General features: G+C 42.1%; 1 protein-coding gene across 1 annotated transcript in view; it reads left to right on the top strand.

The window, feature by feature from the left end:
* Positions 1 to 25,707, top strand: part of SNX30 (sorting nexin family member 30) — a 92,474-nt gene that overhangs the window by 19,825 nt on the left and 46,942 nt on the right. The window contains exon 2 of the mRNA XM_037495499.2: positions 24,422 to 24,613. Coding sequence (XP_037351396.1) covers positions 24,422 to 24,613 — 192 coding nt within the window. The remainder of the gene's footprint in view (positions 1 to 24,421; positions 24,614 to 25,707) is intronic.

Genomic DNA, 25,707 nt, shown 5'->3' on the forward strand with positions numbered 1-25,707 from the left:
GGGGAGCAGCGGGCGAGTCAGGAGAGGTCTGCTGTGCCATGTGGGTCCCCTCCCTGGCCCAGCATCGAACTTGTGCTTCAATAATTGCAGATAGCTTCATAGGCTGCGTCTTAACTCCTTGCTCTACCAGGGAGGGCCCTCTCGCTCCCTTTTTTAAGCACTTAACCTTCATCAGGCCTTGTATGTTGCATTTCTTATACAAAATACAGTCTTCTGCCAAGGGGGAATTAAACCAACCTCCGTTGCATCTTAACCTATCTCTCATCCCTCATTTAGCATTCTAGTCTTTTCAGCCCCATCCTCCTCACCCACCACACCCGTCTCCCTTGTTAGAGAGTCTCCTAAGGCTCACTGCTTTCTGCTGCTCTCCCTGTCACTGCCAGGCTCCTCGGATGAGCGGTCTTTGTGCACAGCTACCATCTGCCTTGCCATCTGCCTCCTCGCACTGCAGCGCCAAGCCCTCATGTCCGGGCCTGCCCCTACCACTCACTGCTCATGGAGATCTGCTGTGACTGTCTGCTGCCCAGGCCTTGAGAGACCATCTACCCCAGGAATTTTTTCAGTTGAGGAAACTGGCCAGAGAGAGAGCTATGGGTCACCCGGCTACTTGGTGGTGGAGCTGAGGTTAGAACCCAGATCTCCAGACCTCTAGTTTAATGCCCGTTTTCCTTGACTGATCACATTAATCCATTTCCTCTCATTGTTTTCCCACTCTTATTTCTCAGGGCTTTGCTCTCTTCACTGCTATATTCCCTGCTCCAGTGCCTGGCACATAGTAGGTCTTAATAAGTATTCACTGAATGAATTCTCTCCACTCTTGGCCCTGCTCTGGTCTGCCCTGCATCTCTGGACACTCCTCTTTTCCCTTCTAAGTTCTGTGAGCTCAGCTAGGCACCACCTCTGCATGGCCACTGCTCCTGTATCAGGGCTCAGGGCTCCCAAATCCTTACTTCCAGCTTAAACTCATCCTTCTAAAAGTTTCTGTGATTCTAACTTTTAGCATCATATTGCTCTGTGGTGAGAGTGTTTGAAACACACCTTTCTTTGCTTTTCCTAAGTCTCCCTTTCCTGCATATGACATCACTGTTCTTTAAGGTCTCTCGGCATTTCCATTGTCAATATCCTAATCAAGATGTATGATTGATTGCCTAACTGGCTTCTGTACTTTCATCTGGTCAGGTCCCTCCTTCCTCACTCAGTCTATTCTGAACACTGTAGTCAGAAGCCACCTCCCTGAAGGGAGGTGCATATGTCATCCCATTTTTGGGGACCCCCAGCAACTTACATAGTAATGGTCCAAGTTCTTAATCCAGCCTTCTGCGATCACCTACCTGTCTTCTCCCCCACTTCCCCCAGGAGGTTATGTCTCTGCCAAATGCTTTGACTCATGAGTGACCTGGCATGTCGTGTGAATTCTTGCTTGCCCACCTTTGTTAAGCTTGTCTCCTCTGGGTGTGTTTGCCTTTTATTAATGCCTTAAGCCCTTGCTACTCAAAGTATGATGTGATGGGGGAACTGATTAAAAATGCAGAATCTCAGGTCTAATTCCAGACCTCTTGAATCAGAATCTCCATTTTGACATGACCCCTAAGTGATTTGTATGCACATTAAAAGTTGAGAAGCACTGCTTTAGAACAAGGTTAACAGGCTTGGCTAAGCATTCACATCATCTGAGGACCTCATAGATGCCTGGATTCCTCCTCAAAAAATTTGGATGATGAATCTAGGATGATCCAGGGACCAGTATTTTTTTTATGAATTATTTTATTTTAATGTAATTCTTACATCATTTTTCATTTTTGCATAATGTATGCATTTTCATTTTGGTTATATTCCCCATACAATTCCCGCTCCCTTTTTCTGACCCTAATCCCTCTTCTCCTTCCCTGCCCCCCACTGTAGTGTGCAGGGACCAGTATTTTTTAAGAAAGATTCCAGATAATTCTAATATGCAGCCAAAGTTGAGATCAATTGCCTTAGACGAATTCTGTTTCATCCAAAGAAATTCACCTCAGTGGCCTCCCTGGTGGTACAAGGGGTTAAGCGTCAGCACTGTGAAGCAATCCGCAGCTACTGCAGCATGTGTTCAATCCCTGCCCAGGGAGGTGACACACATGGTGCAGCAGACCTCTCCTGTCTTGCCCGCTACTCCCCTCCGCAGTGTATTTCAGTAAATCCACCTGTTCTGTCCCCCACTCTGTCTCTGGTGAATTCTCTTACTCCCGACACCTCTGGCCTGCACCCCAGCTCTTGTATGCATAGATAAATAAACTTTTAACAAAAACACAAAAGAAATTCACCCTCAGACCTGTGTTATCTCCTACTGTATGCTCTAAGTAGAACAGGGGCGCTGTCTGATTTACTTACTGCTATAAATTCAGTGCATGAACAAAGCCTAGGATGGGAGGGTACACAAGTGTTTGTTGACTCAATAAATGGATATGTGCTAAATGATGTGGTAGCTGGGCATTTGCTGTAATATTTTTAATAGCAAAAGAGCTTAAACGCCCTCCAATAGGGAGCTCATTCTCTAAATGATGGTAATTTTTTAAATGCAGTATTAAAAAGAAGGCAGCAACTGAGAATCAACAGTGGCTCCTATAAATAAAACAAGAAAAAGCACAAGTTATGTGTCATCTGCTACCTGTGTGTGTAGCCGTCCAGGTGTAGATGGGAGGCTGCCTCTTAGGAGGCCCATTTTCTGACTCTTTACAAGTGTCATCTTCTTCCTGTTGGGCCAAATGAGAAAGAACCTGTCTTCTTGCTTCCTAGTTTGGGTAGTAATCGATGTTGATTAAAAAGGAAAAACTTGGCTAACCAACCTCTGACTGCTCCATACAATGTCAAACAAAAATAAAATCAAAGAAATGAGGCTCTCCCTTAGAGTCCTGGCGCCACATGTGTATGTTGTCCCTGCTTGGAACTGAGTGGTAGGTGCTCAAAACCTCAAACAGGGAGGGATAACCCATTAACTGAGGGGCTGGCAGAGCTGAGGTTCTTCTGCTGGACTCATAAGTTCTGATGGAATAAGGCGGATGTTGGCTCAGAGTGAACTTTACTCTTTACTCATGGTCAGTCATTTTTTTTTTTGAGCTACCTTTTTTCCCTGGATTAGGAAAGCCTTTTCTTTCCTGACCCAAGTCACAGAGGAGAGGGGAGGCCTCCCCTTGTTTACCTGGTTGGCCAGCCGAAGTAGGACTCTTATTTCATGCTCTTACCTCTGTCCCTCCTGGCAAAAGGGCTGCCCTGGAAGTTGCTTATCTCCATGAAAGAGGAGATGTTTTCAACTCTTTCTTTTCCCAGTTTCCTTCTGGCAGTCCTTGTCCTGGCAGGGGCTTACCTGAGCTTTATTTCTCCTGTGTAGAGAGAAGGGACAGCCAGCTTTGAAATGGGGAAATGGAAGAAATGGTACCGGGAGGTGGTTATGTTAGTGACCACTTCTTTGTCAGGTGGTGCAGTGAGTTGACTTGATTTTTCAGGTGTGAGCAAATTCTCCTCAGGTCCACTGGGGAGCTTGGCTTATTTTAGGTATCCATGAAGCATTTTGAAAGACCTGGGACGTATGTTACTTAGTATGATAAACTAGATTGTTTAGACTTTTGGATTTAATGAAATGCAAATTTGGGGCTAACATTCCCATCTGTAGACTCCTAAATCCCAAGTGTCAGGGTTTGAGCACATTTAAACTGACTTTGAAGAAAAATCTGGCAACTTTATTTTTCTTTCCCTCAAATCCTTCTTAGTTTCTTGGACTTTGCTATATCCAGTGCTGATGATGATGTTTGTTACAGACACATTGCAGTGTTCAAGGAAAAATGCTTTCTAGAACAGCATAATTTTACAGTGGAGGATTTTTATAAAACTGAACAGAGGAAAGACAGAGGACACAGACCCAGTTCTACAGAAAATGTGCATAAATTGTGGGAAAGGAAATCATGAGTCAGCTCTAGGATTGTTTTATATAAAGTATGAAGGCCAAATTGTATTTAGCTTTAAAAAATAAACAGCCCATTATATTCACAGTTATGTTTACATTACTATTGATCTTATTGTCATTGTGATCTGAGTATGATAGACATTTTCATTTCCTCTCCTTAACTTGGTGTTTGTTTTGTTTAAAAGTGAATTACTCTTGACTCATTCAACATGATGCCGAAGAGCAAGAGAACTTTCTGATACGTGAGAGGAATCTTTCTGATATGTGAGCTATGTACCTTGAGAAGAAGACTTTATTTCAACTGGCAAGAACACAGAATTTTCTCCCTAAGGGAATAGATGAGGGGAACCAAACTGAATCAGGAAGTTCATATTTCATTCATTTATTCGTCAAATATTTATCAAGTACCCTGCACAGCACTAGGTACCTCTAGCCAAAACCCCCTTTTGCACAGCACATCGCAATTCAGGGCTGTTCCTATTTCTCTTGTCCTACCTCTAGATTAAAGTGAAAATTATTACTCTTGCAGTTTCTCATTGCTTATTGCCAGTATGTAGAAAAAAGCTATTGTTTTTTGTACTTTTAGCTTGCATCTAGCCACCTTCATGAATAACTAACATATTTTTTAGTTCATTGTCTACTTAGAAAATTCAAGAGAATTATACTTTGTTACCTAATGCTTACTTTCGAAAATATTTTTGTTCATTTTACCGCATTGACCAGGTCCTATGTAAATTATTATTTTTTTAAGTTTGTTTGTTTGTTTATTTATTTATTTATTTATTTATACAAGCACTGGGTACAGTCAGAAGCGCGGGAGGGTGAGAGAATTTACCAGAGCCAAAGGTGAGAGCAGAGCAGGCAGAAGGACCGAAGTACACTGCTGAGGGGAGCAGTGGGCGGCAGGAGAGGTCTGTGCGCCATGTGGGACCCTCCTCTGGTGGCTGGGGAGCAGTCGAGGAGCAGCCGGGGATCGAACCAGTGCTGCAGAGGCTGCGGGCAGCTTTGCAACCCAACACTCAACCGCTGCGCCACTAGGGAGGCCCCCTGTGTAAATTCTTAATTAAAACACGGCATCCTTATCTTGTTGCTTGTTGAAGGTAATTTATTGAGTATTTTTGCATTAAATATAACATTTACTGTTGGTTTCATATCGTTATATATTTTTTCCTATTCATATCTTGTGGATTAAAAAAAATTGGAGTGGAATTTAGATTTGGTAAAATGTCTTATGTTCATTTAGGATCACTTGATTTTTTTTTTAAAGATTTATTTTTTTTATATAAGCACTGGGGTATTGAGGCGTGGGAGGGTGAGATAATTCACCAGAGACAGAGCAGGAAGCAGAACAGGCAGAAGGACCAAGGTACACTGCTGAGGGGAGCAGCCCGAGAGACAGGAGAGATCTGCCTCACCATGTGGGAATCTCCCTGGCTGGCAGGGAATCGAACCAGCGCTGCAGAGGCTGCGGACAGCTTCTCTCACCCTCCCGATGTGCCACTGGGGAGGCCCAGGCATTGATCTTTTAATGTAGTTAATTGCTTTCTTAATAGTGAACCTTGCTTACATTTATATTTGGCATAAGTCCTACTACTTGGTCTTGAGTTCAGTTTGCTAATGTTTTATGTAAAATTTAAAATTCATTCTTTATTTTCTGTTTATTATGTTACGTTCCCCTCACCCTCTTTTCTCCATTTCCTGACTTTGGTGGAATTAATCAGGTGTGCTTTGTTCAGTTTTATTTTCCTCCAAGCTCTATTTCCTATTTCTGTTTGAACATTATATTTTATAGGCAAGCTTTAATTATTATCTGTTAACTTTCTTTTGAACAAGGAGAGACCTTGAATTGGCTTTTACTTTCCCTTCTAGGCTTTATTAAATCATCCTCCTTTTGAGTTTCTGACTGAGATCAATCTTTTTTAAATTAATGTCCTTTCTATTTTATTAATTTCCTTAATAAGCTATAAATTTGAGCTTCTGCTTTGAACTTCACAGTAACTTCAGCTCTCTTTAGTATCTTCTTTTTTGAGCAAAGCTTTATTCGGATTTATTTTTCAGTGTGTTGCACTATGTCACTAAATAACTTAAGAGGGGAAAAAACCTACCTTGGATGGTTTACATTATATAAAAACCCCTGAGTGCTATACATTATTCTTCCCTGGTTCGACCTGTAATTTGGCTAGGTTTTCCCCATTCAGACACGTATAGCAATTTCTCCATTATCTTCATTTTTACTTTGAAAGCATTTGGAAAGGTTTAAAACATTTTTGAAAATCAGCTTCTTGGGTTATAATTTATGTAAAGTAATAGTATCATTTAAATGTGTGATTCAGTGAATTCTGTCAATAGTATCCACCTGTGGAACACTGTCATACTCAGGATACAGAACCTCACTGCTAAGATTTTCCCATGTGCCTTTGTAGTCAGGTGCATGCAACCCAGGCAACCACTGACCTACCTTCTGTCACTATATTAGTTTGCGTTTGGTGCAATTTTGTGTAATTGGAGTCATAAAATATATAATCCTTTATGTCTGGCTTTTGCTCACTGTAATGTGCTCGATCCATCTTGTTCTTTGGTTTATTCCTCTCCTTCCCTCCTGTTGCCTCCACCCCTTCCCTTTTTTTAAAAACTACATGGTAATTCCATTGTTTAAGTTAGTTCCACACTTACAGTCCCAAGTCAGAAGTCAGTGATTCCTTTTCTTCTTTCAACGGTTTTCTACGTATCCCTAGATTTTTCTTAAATTTAGAAATTTCAGCTGCTGATATTTAGATATATCTTTCCCATAAGTGTATCCACTTGAAACTTAATTTTATTGCTTTGTCTATATCCTTTTCAATTTTTCATTGACTTGTTTGGGAGAGAGGATTTATGGATATTTGGATTTTAGCCTATCCTACTTTGGCTTCTCTTTTTCTTGGCTCATTTTATCGCATTAAATTTTCACTCCCTATATTGGGTGAATTCCTTCATTTAGTCTTCTGGATGATGGATTTATTTTGCATTCCATTCCATTTCCATATTTCTACTTTGCTATTTAAATTTAATTCCACTTATGTTTGTTTTACCAGTCATGTTTTTAGACCTGTTCTCAGAATGTGAGTCCAGGATGATCTTGGCTGAGGTCAGGAGCTGACACTGTTAGACTGGAGTGTGTCTGTCTGCTTAGTGAGCTACTTGCTGCTGCTCCAAGCAATGAGACTTGTTCTTGTGTCACTACCTGTGTGCATGTCTGTGTTGTATGTATAAAAACATACATGTGTGTACATGGGCCATGCTCAAAGAATCTGCAGTTGTTTGACCTTTGCCTTGATTGCAGCATTGAAGTAGGGATGGGCTGAGATATGAAGAGAATGGGGAATAAAGCCTTGGAGTGGCTTTTGCACAGGTTTCCTGTTGGGGTGTGTGGCTGATTGAGGACAATAGGCTGAATGGACCCGTCTTAATTGGGGAAGTGGGAAAAGAGTAGCTCTGCAGATGTAGACTTTTACAGCTGATCCCAAAATATCCTTCCTCTTTTCTTTCTTTACGTTGCACTTGAAACTCAGTATTCCACACCCTCATAAGCCAACCCAGAGCCTACTTCCCCTCTCACTTTCCAGCTATGGCCCATTTAGGTTTTGGGTTCTCAGATCTGCTGAAATTTGATCATTTCTGTAAATTGACCCTATCTCCTGTATCTCCCTTTTTTTTTTTTTTTAAAGATTTATTTATTTATACAAGTACTGGGTACAGTCAGAAGCGCGGGAGGGTGAGAGAATTCACCAGAGCCAGAGAAGGGACAGAACAGGCAGACCGATGAAATATACTGCTGAGGGGAGCAGCGGGTGGCAGGAGGGGTCTGCACGCCATGTGGGACCCTCTCCGGTGGCTGGGGATCGAACCGGCGCTGCAGAGGCTGCGGGCAGCTTCGCAGCCCAGCGCTCAACTGCTGTACCACCAGAGGAGGCCCCTCCTGTATCTCTTTTAGAAATTCCTCAAGTTTTTTTTTGACTGATAGCATCAATCCGCTTTCTGATATTTTTATGGATTTATTCTAACCTTTACATTTCTTTTGTGCCTCATTAGTTTTTACTGGCAGGGTTATCACGGCCTTGTTACCTAATGTCTCTCCTCATTTGTTTTCCTTTCACATTTTAATAACAGCAGTGGCTATTGAATTGGGTGTTTGCTGTGTACCATGTATCATGTCAGAGTTGATTTAATTGTTCTTTCATTTGGTACCTCCGTGTACCAGGCAGGCATTGTTCTCATTCTGCATGCTGCTTAACAAACTGCACCAAAATGAAGTAGGTTAAAACACAAGTTTATTATCATCTCTCATGGTTCTGTGAGTTGCCTGACCCCAGCTGAGTGGTCCTTACTCGGAGTCTCATGTGGTCCTCTGAAGATTCAGCTGGCCTGCACGAGGCATGGTGGAAGAATAGGCCTCATCTGCTCCGCGCTGGGAATCTTTTCCTGGATCCTCTTCATTTTTCCTCATTCATTTCCTGTTCTGTTACTTCTTTTTCTCAGTCTGTAGTTTATGTGAATATGTAGAAAAGGTTTGTGTTCTGGGGGGCAGGATAATGGCCATGAAGAGAAGCTGGGATAGGAGCTCGAGTCAGAGGACCTGTTCTACGTGAGGCACTTGGTGGAGCATACCACAGACTTCTCTTATTTGATTCTTGCCAAGGCAGGCAGTTAATAAAATATTAACCTGATTTGACAGATTAACCTCTCAGCTAGAGAGGAATAGATGTGGAGCAGTCTTAATGCCTTAATCACTTAGTGCCTTAGTCACTGTCCCTGTAATGCCTTCAGACACGTGCTTATCTCTAGGATGTATGTCCAGGGTGACGCTCATGGCTGAGGGCAGGAGCTGACACTTTGAGTAAAGCATCAGTGTCCAGTCTATGCGTGTGTTCTGTTGCTTCTGCCTTCTTGGGGAGGCACACACTGTTACCACAAGCAATGAGACTTGTTCTTGTGCCACCACTGGGTGTGTGTTTGCATGGCCATGCTTGCATGTCTGTGTAAACATGTGCATAGTTGTGCATAAACAGGCAGAGTTGAGGGGTGGGAAGGCCAGTGATATCTGTAATCTCCTTTGGGTAAAATGTTTGTGAAGAGGTGTGGAGATTGGTTGCCCAACTGTGTGACTGTACTAAACACTCTTTTTTAATCGTCACCAAATTGATGAGAAGAATGATATGTTTTCATTTAGTTGTTTGCTCTTGATGGTGAGTAGTTATTGTTGATTGGCCATATTTGCCGCATCTGCCTGTCTTTTATCAGGCTCTGTCTTTTGTTAATACTGGTCTTCAAAATTTATATGTTAAAGCAAATAACCTTACATGTTCAACCTTTCCCCAAGTTGACTGTTTTAGTTTTTCTTTCTTTTTTTTTTCTTCTTGACATAGAGGGAAAAAAATGTTCTGTTAGTTTTTTTCCTTTATGGATTCTGATTTTGATTTTTGGGGTTTTTGGAAGGTTTTCCTAACCACAGGGTTTTATATACTTTTCATCTAAATTAGGAATCAGTGAACTAAGGCCAAGAGTCCAAATCTGGTGAGTCACCATGTTTGTTGGTACAATTTATGAGTTGAATTTTTTTTCTTAACTTTTTTATTTAGAGATAATTGTAGATTTACAGGAAGTTACCAAATATGTGTATAAGGTGGTCCCAGGTGCTGTTTTCCAGTTTCCTCCAGTGGTAACATCTTGTATGACAATACCAGGAAATAGACAGTGGTGCAAATCCACAGAACAAACTCAGAGATCACTTGTTTTACCAGGCATGTAAGACATGTGTGCCTATGCCGCACCTGCGCAGTTCTGTCACATGTATAAATTTCTGTAACCAGAACCACCATAGTCAAGAAAAGATTGTTCTCTCCCTTCAAGGCTCCCTCCTGCTGCTCTTTCAAAGCCACACCTACCCCATCACTCATTCCTAACCCTGGCAGAGTGAGTCTTGAGGATGGTTTTGCATTTTTAAATGACTGAAAAAAAATTAAAAATTTATGTTTCATGGTATGTCTGTAAGTAAACTTTTATTGGAACATAGCTACACGCTTTTGCTTGCCTGGATGCTTTTGCCTCACAACAGCAGCCTTGAATTGTTGCAGCACAACTGTGTCATGAGAAACCCAAAATATTTCCTATCCAGTCCTTTACAAAAAAAATTTGCCGCCCCTGCTATAAATTGTCATGTAGTATTTGTTTAAAAAAAAAAATCTTGTTTTTAATTCTTTATATAACCTGATGTTTATTTTATTCATTGCCAAGCTATAACTTAATTATTTTCCAGATGGTTAACCAAATTCTCCATCAGCATTTACTGAGTAATCTATTTTCTCCTCACTATTTGAAGTTTAGAAATGATCATATATTAAAAACTCAGATCCGTTCAGTTAATTTAGGGAACAACAGAGTGAATCACCAAGCTGTTGGGGAGGGATATAAATTATCCAAGAGTTCTTGGGTTGTGACGCTCTTACCCTCTTCATTAACGCTGAATGTGTAAGCCAGCTGGTAGTATCTGTCCACTCAGGTTTATCGCTAAGTGCAGACACTAGATGGGGTCTTGATTTATTTGTCTGGAGTCCAAGGGGGATTGCTGATGGCCAAATAGAGCTCTTTTTTAATGGCTTCTGGTCCTTTGTTGGATCTCCTCTGAGCCTGGCTAGTTCTTAATAGTCCTTTGAGACAAGTGGCTTGATATATTTCTCTGACACTGGTGGATTAGGAATTGTTTTAAGAAACACCTGTGAAGGATTGCTCATGACCAGACACTGCTGCAGATGCAAAGGTAAAGGTGGTGGCTGGGGCTCTCTTGTCTAGTAGGTGCCTACTGAATGAAATTCCCTTTCATAAGGGGTCAGGTGTTGGGGGCTACTAGCCTCTGTCCTAGACTCTCAAGGGTTGGGGTTCCAGTTGGACATTTGCTTGTTATCGAATCACCTTGGGCTCATTCTGTAACTTCCTTGGGTCTGTTTTCTTAGTAGGAAACAGGATAACCAAACTCTCCCCTGCCCCAAGTTATTTTAAAGGTAAAGTGAGGGCCTCCCCTGGTGGCGCAGCGGTTGAGCGTTGGGCTATGAGGCTGCCCGCAGCCTTTGTGGTGCCGATTTGTTCCCAGGCCGACCGCGAGGGTCCTACCAAAAAAAAAAAAAAAAAAAAAAAAAAAAAAAAAAGTAAAGTGAGTCACAAAGTGTCAAGGTGTTTTGGCAAAGAGTAGAAGCTGAAAACATTTCTTTCTCTTTCCTCTCTTGACTTAGAGGTAGATGTGTAGATCACAGCACACAGTGTGGATTTTGTCTCCAAGTCCTGTTACCTTCCCGAGCCCCCAAGAGTTTACTTGCTGTTTTGGAGTTACGTTTTTAAGTCAACTCATAGCCCGGGACCCCTGGGCACGCAGGTGGCCACCTCTTGCTCTCTGCCAGGCTGGTTCAGATGCCCCAGGGAGAACCCTGTGGCCAGGTGATGGCAGCCTGTGGGCTGTTTGTTCATCTGCTGCCTCCATAAATGGTCTGTGGTATGGGATACCCCATGTGAGCGCCCTTGGTGAGGGGTGAAGCCGCGACAACAGAAAAATGACTTGAGTCAGGTATCACCGGAGCAGGTGACTGAAGGTGACTGGAGGAAGCTCCCACGTGGTAGGAATGTCAAGTCCTGGTGACCTTGGCTTAAGCCTTTGCTGAGCAGTCGTTTTCATAGGCCTTGCTTGCCCTTTTGTCCTAAGAGTGGGATCTGAAAATTAAGGACAACACACAGGACTGTTGAACTTGGGTTCACTTTTGCCAGGATTGCAGCATTTTCTAATCCTCTGTAGTCTACCTGTGTTTGAATCATGATCCCCCTGGACTGGCCAGACCTTTTTTTTATTCCACTTACAAAGCATCTGTCGAAGTGTTCTAGGCCATCCACCCTCAGTGCTGACCGCACTCCTTGGCTGTTCTTTCCTTTCTGGGGCACCTGTCACCTCATTCTGGTGTCATCTGGGGAAGTGGGCAGTGCCTGGACAGTTACAATTCCCTATGGGATTCCTTTCTCTTCTATTTCTTCCCCTTTTTATTTGTTCTGTGTGTTTTTTCCTGAAGTCCTGTTATAAAATGTTTCCGTTGTTGCCATTTTCTTGCTGAAAAGTTTACTATTGTCCATGGAGGGGGACTGTACCTCAAATTCTTGAGATTGTTACTTAAGATTCCTCACAGTCTGGGGCTAATCTGCCTTTCAGGCCTTCTTTCCTGCCACTTGCCTGGGGTCACTCGAGTTCTTTCCGTCCTGCTGCCCTGTGCCTTCCGCACTTCATCCTGAGACAGTTTTGCAGAAGCCAGTTCCTGCCAGGAAGCCCTTTCCTCTCCACCACCAGGTTTTCACAGGCCTTCCTGACACTGGCTCCCCGCATGGAGTCCTGACATTTTCCAGCAAATGCTGGTAAGTTTAGGTGGTTTTCTTAAAGCCACATAGCTAGTAAGACAGCTGGAATATTTTTTTTCCTCTTCCTTTTATTATATTCACTGAGGTTACAATAGTTTACAACACTGCACACCCATGACCAAAGCTCCCATCATCCTCCACCATGGTTCACTGGACCCTGTCCCTGAACTGCAGCTATGAGGGATGGGGGTAGGAGAGAGAGAGCTGGAATTAAACCCAGGCCTCTGCCTTCCTACCAAGCCCAGGTCAAACTGCCCTCTCTGTGGCCTTCCTAAGAAGGCAGACACGCTTCTCTAGCCCTGACCACAGCAGGTGTTTCCTCACTCATGCATTTGTCCCCTTGCTGTTGGTCCTGGGTCTGTGCCACACCCCATTCTTCGCGCTCTTACTTGATTCCTCAAGCAAATTCCTCACCAGCCTGCTTTCCCCTGCATCTAGAGTAGTACCTGGCACTCAGTGCAGACTTGAGAAATGTCTGGCAGGAAGACTACTTAACTCCATTTTTCTTTCCATATCCTCTACTTTGTGGTTTGGGGAAGTATAGCCCCCTGGTAATTAGGTTACTTAAATCTCCCTTGTGCTGGAAAACATCTCTCTTTTGGTCTATAAAATAAATAGAAAGTGATAATTATTTTGTTCCATTCCCTCTGCTGACTCAGAGAGACATAATCAAGTTTTTCATTACTCGAAGAAAGATGTTTAAAATGTACTGAATTATGTATATTATAAAATATATTGAATTATCTATATTATGGGACTGTGATATTTCATCTAAATTTTGTCAAACAATAATTATCCCTGGGAGTGCATTTGAAGACAGTTAACTCTCCCTTAACCTATCAGGACCCTCCCCACCTCCCCAACTAGCCAATCCAGTTAACTAAAAAAAATTTGGACAGTTGACTCCATCATATGTGAAGTGTAAATAAAGATGAAAGCTTCTTGAGAAATTCCTGCTGTGTATCGACCTCTCATGCACTGGCTTGAAGACCAGCCTCCACACACCCCCATGGGGACAGGTACCTCATTGACCACTGCTGGGCCAACACATAGAACGGCCTCCATTCCCACCTTTGTCTTGTACCTCATATTTTATAGGCAAATAAGCTTGCAAAATGTTTTTCCTCATTCATTCATAGACTTTCTCCCTCCATCTGGCTTTGCCCTCTGCCATTTCTACGAGGTCTGAGGTCCTTCACAGGGCTCATCTCTGCCTCTGAGCTCAAAATGTCCACGTGAGGGGGCAGGGCTGACTGACACTAAGTTAGAGGCCCTTTGCACGCATGTCCTTCCTTCCTTCCTGACTTCTCTCTCCTTTCCATGTCTGGTTCCTTAGTTGCAAAACTCTTTTGAGCACTTTTAGGTTAGAATGTCCTGTTCCTGCTTTTTCTTTTACTCTCCACTATTTACTCTTCCCACCCCTGCTCTCCACTATTTAGACCATGATCAGACTCTTGGTTGTTGAGTGGCTTTTTCTTTGCCAATGAATTAATCATGGAAATAAAAAAAGGAACCCCCAACGTTCAGTCTGAGTCATGGAGCAGGACCACGGGGATTAGCTCTGGGGCAGCCAGGAGTGGACCCGGAACCTGGACATCATCTCCATTCCTGGTGCTTAGTAGGGCACATGCAGGAGGGTACCAAGGGGGAGACTGCTGTGGATTTTGAGCAGTTCCACAGAAAAACTTCTCTTTTAGCTCCTTTGTAGTAAGATGCAGATTCCTGAATCAATACCACAGTGTTTAAGGCCACAAAATCAGTATTAAGAGGTGCCTCCCTGGTGGTGCAGTGGATTGAGCACAGCACTGTGAAGCTGTCCGCAGCCTCTGCAGCATGGGTTCGATTCCCAACCGGCCAGGGAGACACCCACATGGCGCAGCAGACCTCTCATCTTACCCGCTGCTCCCCTCAGCAGTGCTTTTGGTCCATCCCGTCTTCCTGTTCTGTTCCTCACTCTGTCTGTGGTGAATTCTCTCACCCTCCCACACCTCTGGCCTGTACCCCAGTCCTTGTATAAATAAATAAATATTTTTAAAAATCAGTATTGGGCCTCTCTGGTGGGGCAAGGGGTTAAGCACTACACTGTGAAGCAATCCACAGCCTCTGCAGCACGAGTTCGATCCCTGGCCAGCTGGGGAGCAACCCACATGGTGCAGCAGACCTCTCCTGTCTCGCCCGCTGCTCCCCTCAGTCAGTCTGCCTGTTCTGCTCCCCACTCTGTCTCTGGCGTATCCTCTCAACCCCTGCATCCCTGACCTGTACCCAGCTCTTGTATGCATAAATAAATAAATCTTTAACAAAAAAAAAAAAAACAGTATTATGAGAATCCTGTGCATCCCAGATGAAGAGAAAAAAATGAAATGAAGCCTTTTTTCAAGCAAGTGTTGACCTAGTTGAATATAGTTACATATTTCCCCTCTAACACATTTTCTTTTATATATGTATATATATATACACACACACACATACACATAAATATATACATACATACACACATATATATTTTATATCATTGTTCATTTTGGTACACTGTTTGCTTTCTCCTCTCAGGCGTAGTCCCCATAAAATTCCCAGCACTGAGATGCCTGTGGACCATCACCATAGTCCCTTGTGCTCTTCCCGCCCCTGCTCTAACACATTTTCATTGCAGTCTAGTTGAGGTTTGGGTTGAGGGTTTAAGGACTCCCCTCCCCACCCCCCAGATAAGGTGTTTGTGTCACAGTTGTTTAGTGTGCGTGTGCTTTTTTCGGTGGTTTGAATTTTGGTAGCTCATGCGCATTGCAATGTTTCTGTTTCCTCTATTTAATGTAAAGACAGTTTAGAATCTGCGGTTTTTAACGTTTCCCCCCATGGTTATTTTGGGATTCTAAAAAGGATAGATTCTCTCTGAGGGAAGATCAAATTTGCATGTGCACATGAAGCACTTCCATGTGACTTTTGCTGCACAGTGCCTGTGGGCCTGAGGAGGGGTCCCTGCGGCAGAGGAGTTTGCTTTAGGTGCTATGGAGGCTTTCAGCCGTGCCAAATGCACACCCCTCTTTTTAGCACAGCTGAGTTGTGTAGGCCATGAGCATGGACCCAGCTCACCATTTGCTCGTTGAGTCCTGCCGGGTTCTGTTCCTTTCTCAAGTGGTTTTTGCTCTTGAAAAGGTTTGGTCTGGTACGTACTTGATCACCTGGTACATGTCCGGCTCTATATAATGTTTGTCTGGGTCCTTGGAAAGATGCTCGTACACTTTTCTTAGGTGCTGTCTCACTTCATCCAATACTGGGTGTCCTCCCTGGGTGTGGTGCTCTGCCAGATGCTAGTGCAGAAACGCGTAGGAGCAGGTTTTATACCTTGTATGAATGGCACGGTTAAGCGGTATTGGGTGAGAGGTGGGAAGTGACATTTCTTAAGTTATTAGACCAAGCATATTCTGTATTTTCTTTGGTCTTTACAGCTTCCATGTCACAGAAGGAGAAGGGAGGGCACAGAGTGTTCGAGTACCTTGCCCCAGGCCTGGCAAAGGAACAGAGCTGGAACTTAAGCCATTTGGACTCTAACCCTAGAATTCCTTCCTCACTTCTGCTGTTGAAGATCAGAGTGAATGGAGTGGGTCAGAGTTGGGAGAGCGTAGACATGAGACCTGAGACTGGGACTCCACAGTCAGTTACCATCATCGTCTTTATGAAACTTCACTTGTCCTTTGTTGATTACCAATCATACTGTCATGGTTCCTCATTTGGTTCCTCCAAGCCCTTTACTTTGCATCACCCACCATACCAGAAGGATCATCTGAGCAGTGGTGTAACAGCCCTAGAGGACAGAGCAGAGACTTGGGCTCCTCACATACACTTCTGTGTAACACAGACAACTCAGGCGACCTCTGGGAGGCTCTGCGCGCCAGACCCATGCATGAATTTGGTGCAGAAATGTCGCTGGCTTTTCAGTTGGCAGAATGCATCAAGGCAGGCGGAAAAGAAAACAGGTTTGTGGGGGTAGGTCATTTTCCTTTTGGATATGTGCCTTTGGGGAGATTTAATCTGTCTTTTTAGAAAGCAGTCTTGGCTTTTGAGTCCTACATAAGGAGTGCAAATACTCAACCAGTATAGATTATGAGGCAGAAGCTTTGTGTTGTGGGTCTTAGTTATCATTCCGTTAGAGACAAGCTTTTGTAAATACCTCTCCTTTATGAAAGTGGTTTCTCAGCCTGAAAAGTTCACATCAAAATTTCCCCAACCTCGCTTTTCCATTAGGCAAGTCTGCTCATTCTTCTCAAGCTGGCCCTGCATCCTTTGCTCACCACCTTCATTTTGCTTGGAGCTCCATTATCATCCATATTGCATCGCATCATAGTTGGTGGGTTTTTGTCCATATTTCCAACTAGATTGAATTATTTCAAGACCAGTGTCATACCCTTTTTCCTTTGGTAAGGCTGCATTGGCGTTCTGGCCAGTGTGTATTAGGTGTTCAGTATGTGGTTGACATGTATCCTCCTTAGGAGGAATGACACACAATCATGTTTTATGAGAGTGGGGGAAAAACTTTGCTCCCAAGAATCACAGGAATGTCTGGAGAAGTGATCACTGGTCTGGCAATTCATAGAAAAAGTTAGTTACAGACAATGGAAACTCAGCCAAGGAATGTGAACTTGGACTTTTTCATTTTGACTTCATTTGCGATCTTGATTGTAGATGTTTTGTATCAGACCAACCGGTGGATTTTACTTAAGGGCAGGTATTCTAATAGAAAAGCTATGGAAACCTTTTCTGTTTCTCAATGACTCCATTAACCTACAGATGAAGCTTTGAAACAGGGCTCCTTAATCCATGTCTGAATAAGAGATTACTTCATAAATGATCCAGAATCCAAAGTGGAGCAATGCATGACATGTTGAGGGAAGATGCTGACCTAGGACTCACAGACTGGAGGCCCTGGAAACTTGGGGATACTTGTGCAGACAATTCAGATATGAGCATCTCAGGGTAGGGGTGGTAGGCTCTGAGAACTTTGGACATGGGGTTCCGGGGTAAGGGTAGTAGAGAAGAACTGAATTCTTGCTAATAAGCAAGTAGGGTGATATGACTTAGGACTTATAGTTAAGATGCATTTGAACAACTATAAGACCCCACATCTTAAAAGTCCAGTATGTATCGCTGTTTCCTATCTAGATTTTAAAAATTACACAGACATTTTTATTATATGTATTAGCTTTGCTGTCAGTAAAACTCTAAAAATTCAAAGGTGGTGGTGTTGCGGCCAACATTAATTTCTAGGTCACATATGTGTTGTTGGCTGTGAGGCTGTGCTGTGGCTCTTTTCCACAGTCTTCCATTCTGATGGAGCAGCCCCTAACTGGGACATGCTAGTTTCAAAGCAGACAAGACCGGACACGAGAGTTGGTAGAAACGCGCTATGGCTCTTAAAACACCTGCTCCCACCTGTGAATGTTTCTTGGCTCACCTTCCACTGCCCAGAGCAAGTCACAGAGCCACCTGGAATCAGTGGGGTGGGGATGTGTCTTCTGTGGACATTCACTTGGCAATTGTAAGAATGTGTAATCCAGGCCTCCCTGGTGGTGCAAGGTGTTAAGTCTCAGCACTATGACGCTATCTGCAGCCACTGCAGCATGAGTTCAATCCCAGGCCAGGGAGCTACACACATGGAGCAGCAGACCTCTCCTGTCTTGCCCGCTGCTCCCCTCAGCAGTGTATTTCAGTAGATCTGCTTGTTCTGCTCCCCACTCTGTCTCTGGTGAATCCTCTCAACCCCTGCACCTCTGGCCTGTACCTCAGTTTTTGTATGCATAAATAAATAAATCTTAAAAACTGTGTAATCCTATTAAGAGAAGAGAATGTAATGGTTGCAAATGATAATACCATCCGCCATGTAGTTCGTATCATCTCTTTTTCACTGCACATTATTTAGTAAATGCATTACTTCAGATTGCTCATTTAAAAATGTTTTAAATACATTTCCTCCCTATTATGTATGTTAAAAATTTAGATTACTTTTGGAGGAGACGGACCTCTTGCCGGGGGTGGTGTGGTGGATTACTCATGTATTTGCATGTTCTTGAATACTTCAGTGCATGGGGTTCTGAGGTACCTCACAGCACTGGGGTGATGTTAGGTATTGGAATCTTGTTTCTGAGTTCAGTAGATGTGTCCTCAGTGTTACACATTGCTTGCTGCTTTAAAAAATATGATTATTGAGATCAATTCACATACCCTAAAATTCACTGTTTAAAAATATGCATCTAAGTGAATTCTAGTATATATACCACATTGTGCAATCATCATTACTGTCTAATTCCAAAATATTTTTGTCATCTAGAAAAAGAAACCCTGTACATGTCGGCAGTCACTCTCCATTCCCTGCAGCCCCTGGCACCCCCAAGATCTGCTTTCAGTCTGTGGAATTGCTTGTTCTGGACGTTCATATAAATAGGATCAGACATGTGGCCTTTTGTATCTGGCTTCCTTCACTTAATGTTTTCAAGTTCTTTGCTAATGTTTTCTCATAGACTTTTTTTTTTTAGCATAGTTAGTAAATTTCCTTTTATTCTTTAATTTGCTTAGAGATTTTAGTGGAATGATTTAATTTATCAATGAAGGGTAACAGTAAGCATTTGGTAGCTGTGTATACAGTTATAGTCAACAATGACTATATGATCAGTTAATAAATTGCATTAATAAATTTCCTAATGTTAAATCATTCTTGATTTCCTGGAATATGTTTGAATTGATCCTGGTGTAACCTTCTCTATTTAAATTTTTTTTAATCTTCTGTTTGCTGTTACTGTGTTAACTATCTTTACATTTATCTTTACATTATGGTTTACTTTTTTTCCCCCAGTATTTTGATATCAGATATAGCTAAGCCTCAAAAAAATGATTTGAAATGTCACCTCATTTTTAAAAAAAATCTGTGTCTTAGAGTGTTTGCATGAAAGAGGACTGACTCTTTGAGGTTTTGTTAGAGCTCAGCTGCAAAACCACTGAGGGGCCTAACGTAGCTTATAGTAGAAATCCTCTGAATACAGTTCTGTGGTTATTTATTTGTTTAGGTTTTCTACCTCACCTTAATTTCACTTTGGCCATATATATATTTTTCCACAAAGCCATCTGGCTCATGTAGGTTTCCAAGTTTATTGCCATAGTTATTCATAGCACATCCTTTTAATTTATAATCATGCACGGAGCTAAGATTTAAATACTTACTGGCTGCCCCCCTCCCTTCTGTCTTGGTCAAGCCTCCTATTAGTTAATCTCATTTATCTTTTAGAAGAATTATATTTTGATTTTGTTTATAACTTTTACTCTTCTGTTTCCAATTTATGCTTTCATTTTTTTGTTCCCTCTTACACTTCGTTTTGACTTTTTTCTAAAAATGAGAGCATAAAGTAGATGTGGCCTAAAATTTCTGTTTTGTGGGGTAATTTTTTTTCAGCGGTGGCTTTACCTGCTTTTGATGACTATGCTGCTTTCTTCGTATTTCATTTTTCTTGGGTCTGAATGATGAGTTAATATAGACTGGCTATATTTTTTGGTTTTCTTGCATCTGAATGGTGAGATAATGCATGCTTGATATATTTTTTGGTTTACTTGTGTCTGATGAGGTAATGCAGGCCTGCTATTTGCTCCGGTCAGAGCAAGTGAATTACTGGTCTCCTGTTTCTACTTGATGTTAAAGCTGTCTTCTTGGATCTTGGGTTGAGTAATCAGTTGACAGTTCAGTTGAGTGATCTGTTGGTGGGGAAAAGAGTCAGAAAGAAGGAAGCCAGGGTCCTGGGCAGGGAATCATGGTCTGGTTTTCCTATGTCTGGATTCTATGTAGCCTGGTTGCTTTCTTGTTTTAGGTGCTGTGCCCCTCCCAGCAGAACCCTGCCCCTTGGGAATCTGAAGTCTCCCTTGCTTCATGCTCATGAATCCACCCAGGGCCCCTGACCCAGGTGTGTTCCTGTTCCTCCATCCTTTCTCTTGTGTCTCTACCCCTGCATGACCAGATGAAGCTGTGGCTTGTGTGGAATGGGTGGCGCCCTCTGTTGGTGGTGCCTACAGGGTATAACCTGGCTGGGCATTCCTTGCCTTCAACAGCCCTACACCCTTGGTGGGGGTCTTCTTTTGCCCCTCTGTCTTCCCTTCCACGCCCTGCTTGTCCAAGAAAATGCGTTTCCAAATCAGGGTGTATGTGAGGGGTTTCAGGACATTTTCTACTTCTAGGGTAAAACTTTAAATAATGTCAGTGACACTGGAGAAAGATACCTCTTTCTTTTTTCCTTGGTTGTATCCCAGTTATATCCAGTAGAAAATCTTTCAAAGTTCTGGTATTTGGATGGCACCCTTTTAAATTTTCCAATCTGATATGATTCTAATCATGGTTTTTCTTTCTATGCCTTTTCTTTCCCTTTTCTAGGCTATTAAATTAGTTGATTGGAGGATGGGAAGAGGCAGAAAACAAAGGCTTGTGCTCAATTCATTGAGTTTATCTAGAAGTATAGATTTACAGTATTTACATGAGTGAGTGTACAACAATCTTATTAATGCAAACCTGACTTTTTTCTGGTTATCTAACTCTTGGGATTTTCCCAGAATTCATTTTGTGTTTTGAACATCTTTGAACAAAACATTTTTGAGATTTCCCTTTGAATTTATTCACCAAAGTGGGCTTAAATTTAACCTTACATCAGAGTCGATATTCAAAAATATTTATCTAGTTTGTGTATCACACACTCATTCTTTAAGCATCTCCTGTGTGTCTGCCTTCGGACAAGGCAGGCAGCCACTGTGGAAAACAATATGGAGGGCCCTCAAAACAGCAAAGAGAGAACTACCACAGGATCCAGCAATTCCACCTCTGGATTTTTTCTGAAGGGAATGAAAACATGAACTTGAAAAGATGTATGCAGTATGCACCACCATTACTCAGCTGTTCAGCCATTAAAAAAACCCACAACAACCAAATCTTGCCATTTGCTATAACATGACTGGACCTTGAGAAAATGAGATAAATAAATCAGACAGAGAAAAACAAATACTGTGTGATTTTACTTATACGTGGAATCTAAAAACACAACCGCAAAAGCAGAAAACAAATGCAAGCTCACAGATACAGAGAACAGACCAAAGGTGGCCAGTGGTGGATTGGGGTGGGAGGCAAAATAGGTGAAGGGGGTCAAAAGGTACAAATTTCCAATTATAAAATAAGTGGGCTGTGGGGGTGAGCAGCATGGTGACTGTGGTTAATAATACGGTACTCTGTGAAAGTTGTTAAATGTCAGTTGCACCTCACTGTTAATAGTGAGCCAGGTACAGCCTGTACTTTCAGAGTGCTCTGCACTAGTGGGAAAGATGCTTCAAGAGGCTTTGTCAAGCGCTTCTGAAACTTGATCATCATGTGGCCCACATTGCTCTAATTGCATTAAAAGAGAAATTCGAGTATTTTAGCATGACTTGTTTTTGTTAAATCCATGTCGGCTCCTAAAGTATACTGCTTTCTTTTCATAAGCCATATGTCTAATACAATAATAGAATTTTGCCAGAGATTTATGCTAATTTAATAATCTATCTCATGGCTGACTGACCACCATGGTGAATGTTATAAAAGAAAATTATTTGAAGCAGAGGGATTTCTGCAGCAGCCTAGTGCTGTGTTGCTTTTCTTATGTAAAAAGTGGGCAGGGGCGGAAGAAATACTCTTATAACTGAAACTTACATGGTGAGAATAGATGTTTTGGAGCAACGAGGAGTACCCATTCATTTCCCAACTACGTCATTGTAACTCACAGGGGCCACTGTAGGTCTCCATTGTGACAGTAAAGTCATAAAGGAAAATATATATGAGGCACCAACTATGACTCTTGATACAATTTTTATTTTCAGCTGTATATATTAAGTGTCTGCTGTGAATAAGCCCCACAGTTGATAAGGGGATGCAAGAATACTTGCTGACAAGTGGACTTTATTATTACTACTTGAGTATGTTAATTTGATGTAGCACCTGCCATGTACCAGGCATTATTCCAGTGCTTCTACATACTAACTCAGTCCTGTTAGGCATAGAGAGATTGAGGAAGTTGTTCATGTCGCACTACTGGCAGTGGAACTGCGGTTCAAAACTACACAGTCTGCTTCAAGTTGGCCTCAACCTTCTGTCATTCAGCAGTTGTCCATTGCAAGCCTTCACTGGCAAGATGTTGAGTGGGGTCATTCCTTTCATCCATCCAGTCCTTACTGAGCTCCTGTTAGATACCAGAGGATGGAAGGGTGAACGAGACAGTCTCTCCTCTTAGGGAATTTACAGACTAGTGGGGTGTCAGACAGTCCATCAATCAATACACAATTATTTTTCAGATAGTGATAAGGCCTTCTGTCTAGTATGGGCATCCCCAAGGCCAAAATGAACAAGACTTGTGTGTATGGCGTGAGCCGGTAGGGGGTGTCCCTGATGAGGTCAGAGATAATGGTGAAAGTACGCTGGACCTTGTGGGTGATAGCAGGGCCATGGGAGGGAGGCTTGGATTTTCTTCTAAATGTAATTGGAAGTTTTGAGAGTTGAGTGGGAATGTGACGTATTTGATGAACAGTTTTCAAAGAACTCTCTGGCTGCGGTACAGAGATCTGACCAAGCGCTGTCAAAATCCAGCAGGAGGCTTTTGTCTTGGGCCACGGGATTCCCTGGCTTCTCTCATTCTGTGCTTGGTGTTGGCCATAAAGGCGCCCCTCCCGCAGCACCTGCTCCAGAGCTCCGGTTGCTTAGCAAACCAGCTGCTTCAGGCGGACTCTGAGGATGGAGGGGCCTGGGTCATTCACTTTACCTTTGTCATCCACCTACCCTCCTGCCCCTTCATGAGGTTTTCGTGTTTTTCCTCCATGTTTGTTTCACACATGGGCCATATCTTGAGGGTAGTCTTTTGGGGAATAACTTGTATAAAGACCCAAGGAATTGTATAATGTACCTGCAGGTGCCAGCTTCAGTAGTTAACCACTTTAGGGCATCTTGAATCACCAGTATCCCCACCTACCGATCCTTATTATTTTGAATCAAATGCCAGATATCCTATCATATCAACCATGGATATTTTAGTCTATATTTCTAAAAGATGAAGGCTTTGTAAAGTCATGCCATTTTCACATCTAAGAATTCATTTAGGTCATCAAATGACTTATGAATATTCAGATTTCCCCAAATATCACAAAATCTTTTCTTGTACAGTTTTGTTTTATGCAGAATCCACTGCAGTTGGTTGATAGCTCTCTTAAGTTTCTTTGGTCTGTTATTTTTCTCTGTTATTTATTGAGGAAGCTGGGTCTTTGGTATTCTTTGGTTTCATACAGTGTAGATTTTGCTGATTGCATCTCACAATATTGTTTGACATCCTCTTCACTCCTCTGTATTGTCTATAAAATTGGTGTCATGTTTTCAGATTTATTCAGGATTCAGATTCAGATTCAATATTTTCCTATAAGCAGTAATAGGTGTGATGTGAACTTCTTGCAGAAAGCATATGTTTATTTGTGTCTTTATGAATGTTGACTAAGTTTTAAAATACATCAAGTATTTAAGAAGGTTTGGGCCCCTAAATGTTTACCTGAACTCAGCTGGTGGCCTTGAGAACATAAGAAAAGGAGAGTATGCGTGTCTAAATGTGATAATGGTGGAGGCTGTGTTGGTCTCTATCCCGGAACTACTGGGAGGGGAATCGGTGTGAATTTGTCTACAGAATTCTTTCTCTTGGTCACAAAAGACCTGTTCACTCACTAAACATTAAGATTTATTCATTATTAATGCATAAAGAACCGGAGTACAGGCCAGATGCGGGCAAGACAGGAGAGGTCTGCTGCACCATGTGGGATTCTACCCAGCTGGCCAGATTGAACCCGCGCTGCAGAGGCTGCGGACAGCTTTACAGCGCTGTGCTCAACTGCCTGTGCCACCAGGGGATGCCCTCTTTGAATGTTATTTCTGTACTTAGTGGTATTTCTTGGTTTGGCTAAAACAGCTACTTCTGTTGGTGTTCTCTAAGTATATGTTTTCATTTAATTTGTAAGGTGGTTCTTTTCTCCTTTTAGGACCTCATTTTGCCCAATGGTGGAACTCCAGCAGGCACTTCAAGTCCAGCTTCCTCATCTTCCCTTCTCAACAGACTTCAACTTGATGATGATATGGATGGTGAGACCAGAGATCTCTTTGTCACGGTGGATGATCCCAAGAAGCATGTCTGTACCATGGAGACCTACATCACGTACAGGATCACCACCAAAGTACGTCCCTCTATCTTCTGCCTGGTTGAGTGGTCTTGAGGAAAGGGAGTCCTCCAGCCATGATTCCTGTCTTCACTTTCTCCCTCCATAAACTCTGTTCACAAATGTAGGTATGGCTTAGTGAGATAGTGGGCATTTCAGATGAAAAGGACTATGTGTAAATTCTTTACCTTAAAATGAAGAAGAAATTGTGTCTACAGTTTTTCAAAATAAATCATTTAATTCCTATACTTTCACTTCTCTCTCTGTCTTGACTCTGTGTAACATATTAATATATTGCTTTTGAAATTTGTGAATCATCATAGCAACCTAGTATCTGGGAGGAGACCATGATTATTATGTAGTGTAATTGGAGTTAATGGTAGGGGGCGCATGACCTAATGGGAGCTAATTACTGACTTTGTGCTCTGTGCCAGGGAGGTAGTGGGACTGAATTGAGACTGAATCAATTAATGTTCACAGTAATCCTAAATGGTAGCACTTTAGTTAGAATTTTAGCATTGGTGAACATCTCCTTTAACTGTACTTTTTTCTCTTTTTCATTCTAGAAAAAAAAAATGTTTTTATTGGGGCTGGTTCTGTTCCTGTCTAAGTTCTTTGATGGGAAAAAAACAGAGAATAAGATGCACTCAAATTTTGCTTTTTCATCTATTATAGGATGAAAATGTTCTATTTTAAAAATTGTACAAGTAATATAAATACATTCTTATAAAGCCAAAAAACCAGGTATAGACTAAAAAGCATGAATCTTCTTTGGTTCTTACAGTGCTGTTGCCCAAAGCAACCATTGCTGAAATTTGGTGTGTGTCCTTCTAGTTCTTTTTCTTTGCCTTTACATGTATGCATTGTAAAATTAATATAATTCAGATATCACTGTAATATTGTTTTCTAATTTTCCCTCTGTAGTCTCTTTGAAGACCTTTCCGTGTTCACTTGAATGTGTGTGTGTGTGTGTGTGTGTGTCTGTATAGCTTGCTTATTCAGTCTTTGTCTAATTCTTTACCTAGTGATCCTCCAACATCTTTTCTATATGGACATTAAAGCCTTTCATCATCTTTTGCTATTAATGCCCTGTCCTTTCCCCACCAAGTTCA

The sequence above is a fragment of the Talpa occidentalis genome, unplaced genomic scaffold (genome assembly GCF_014898055.3).
Source record: "Talpa occidentalis isolate TD23 unplaced genomic scaffold, MPIMG_talOcc4v2.1 talOcc4.7, whole genome shotgun sequence".
In the NCBI taxonomy this organism is placed as follows: domain Eukaryota; kingdom Metazoa; phylum Chordata; class Mammalia; order Eulipotyphla; family Talpidae; genus Talpa; species Talpa occidentalis.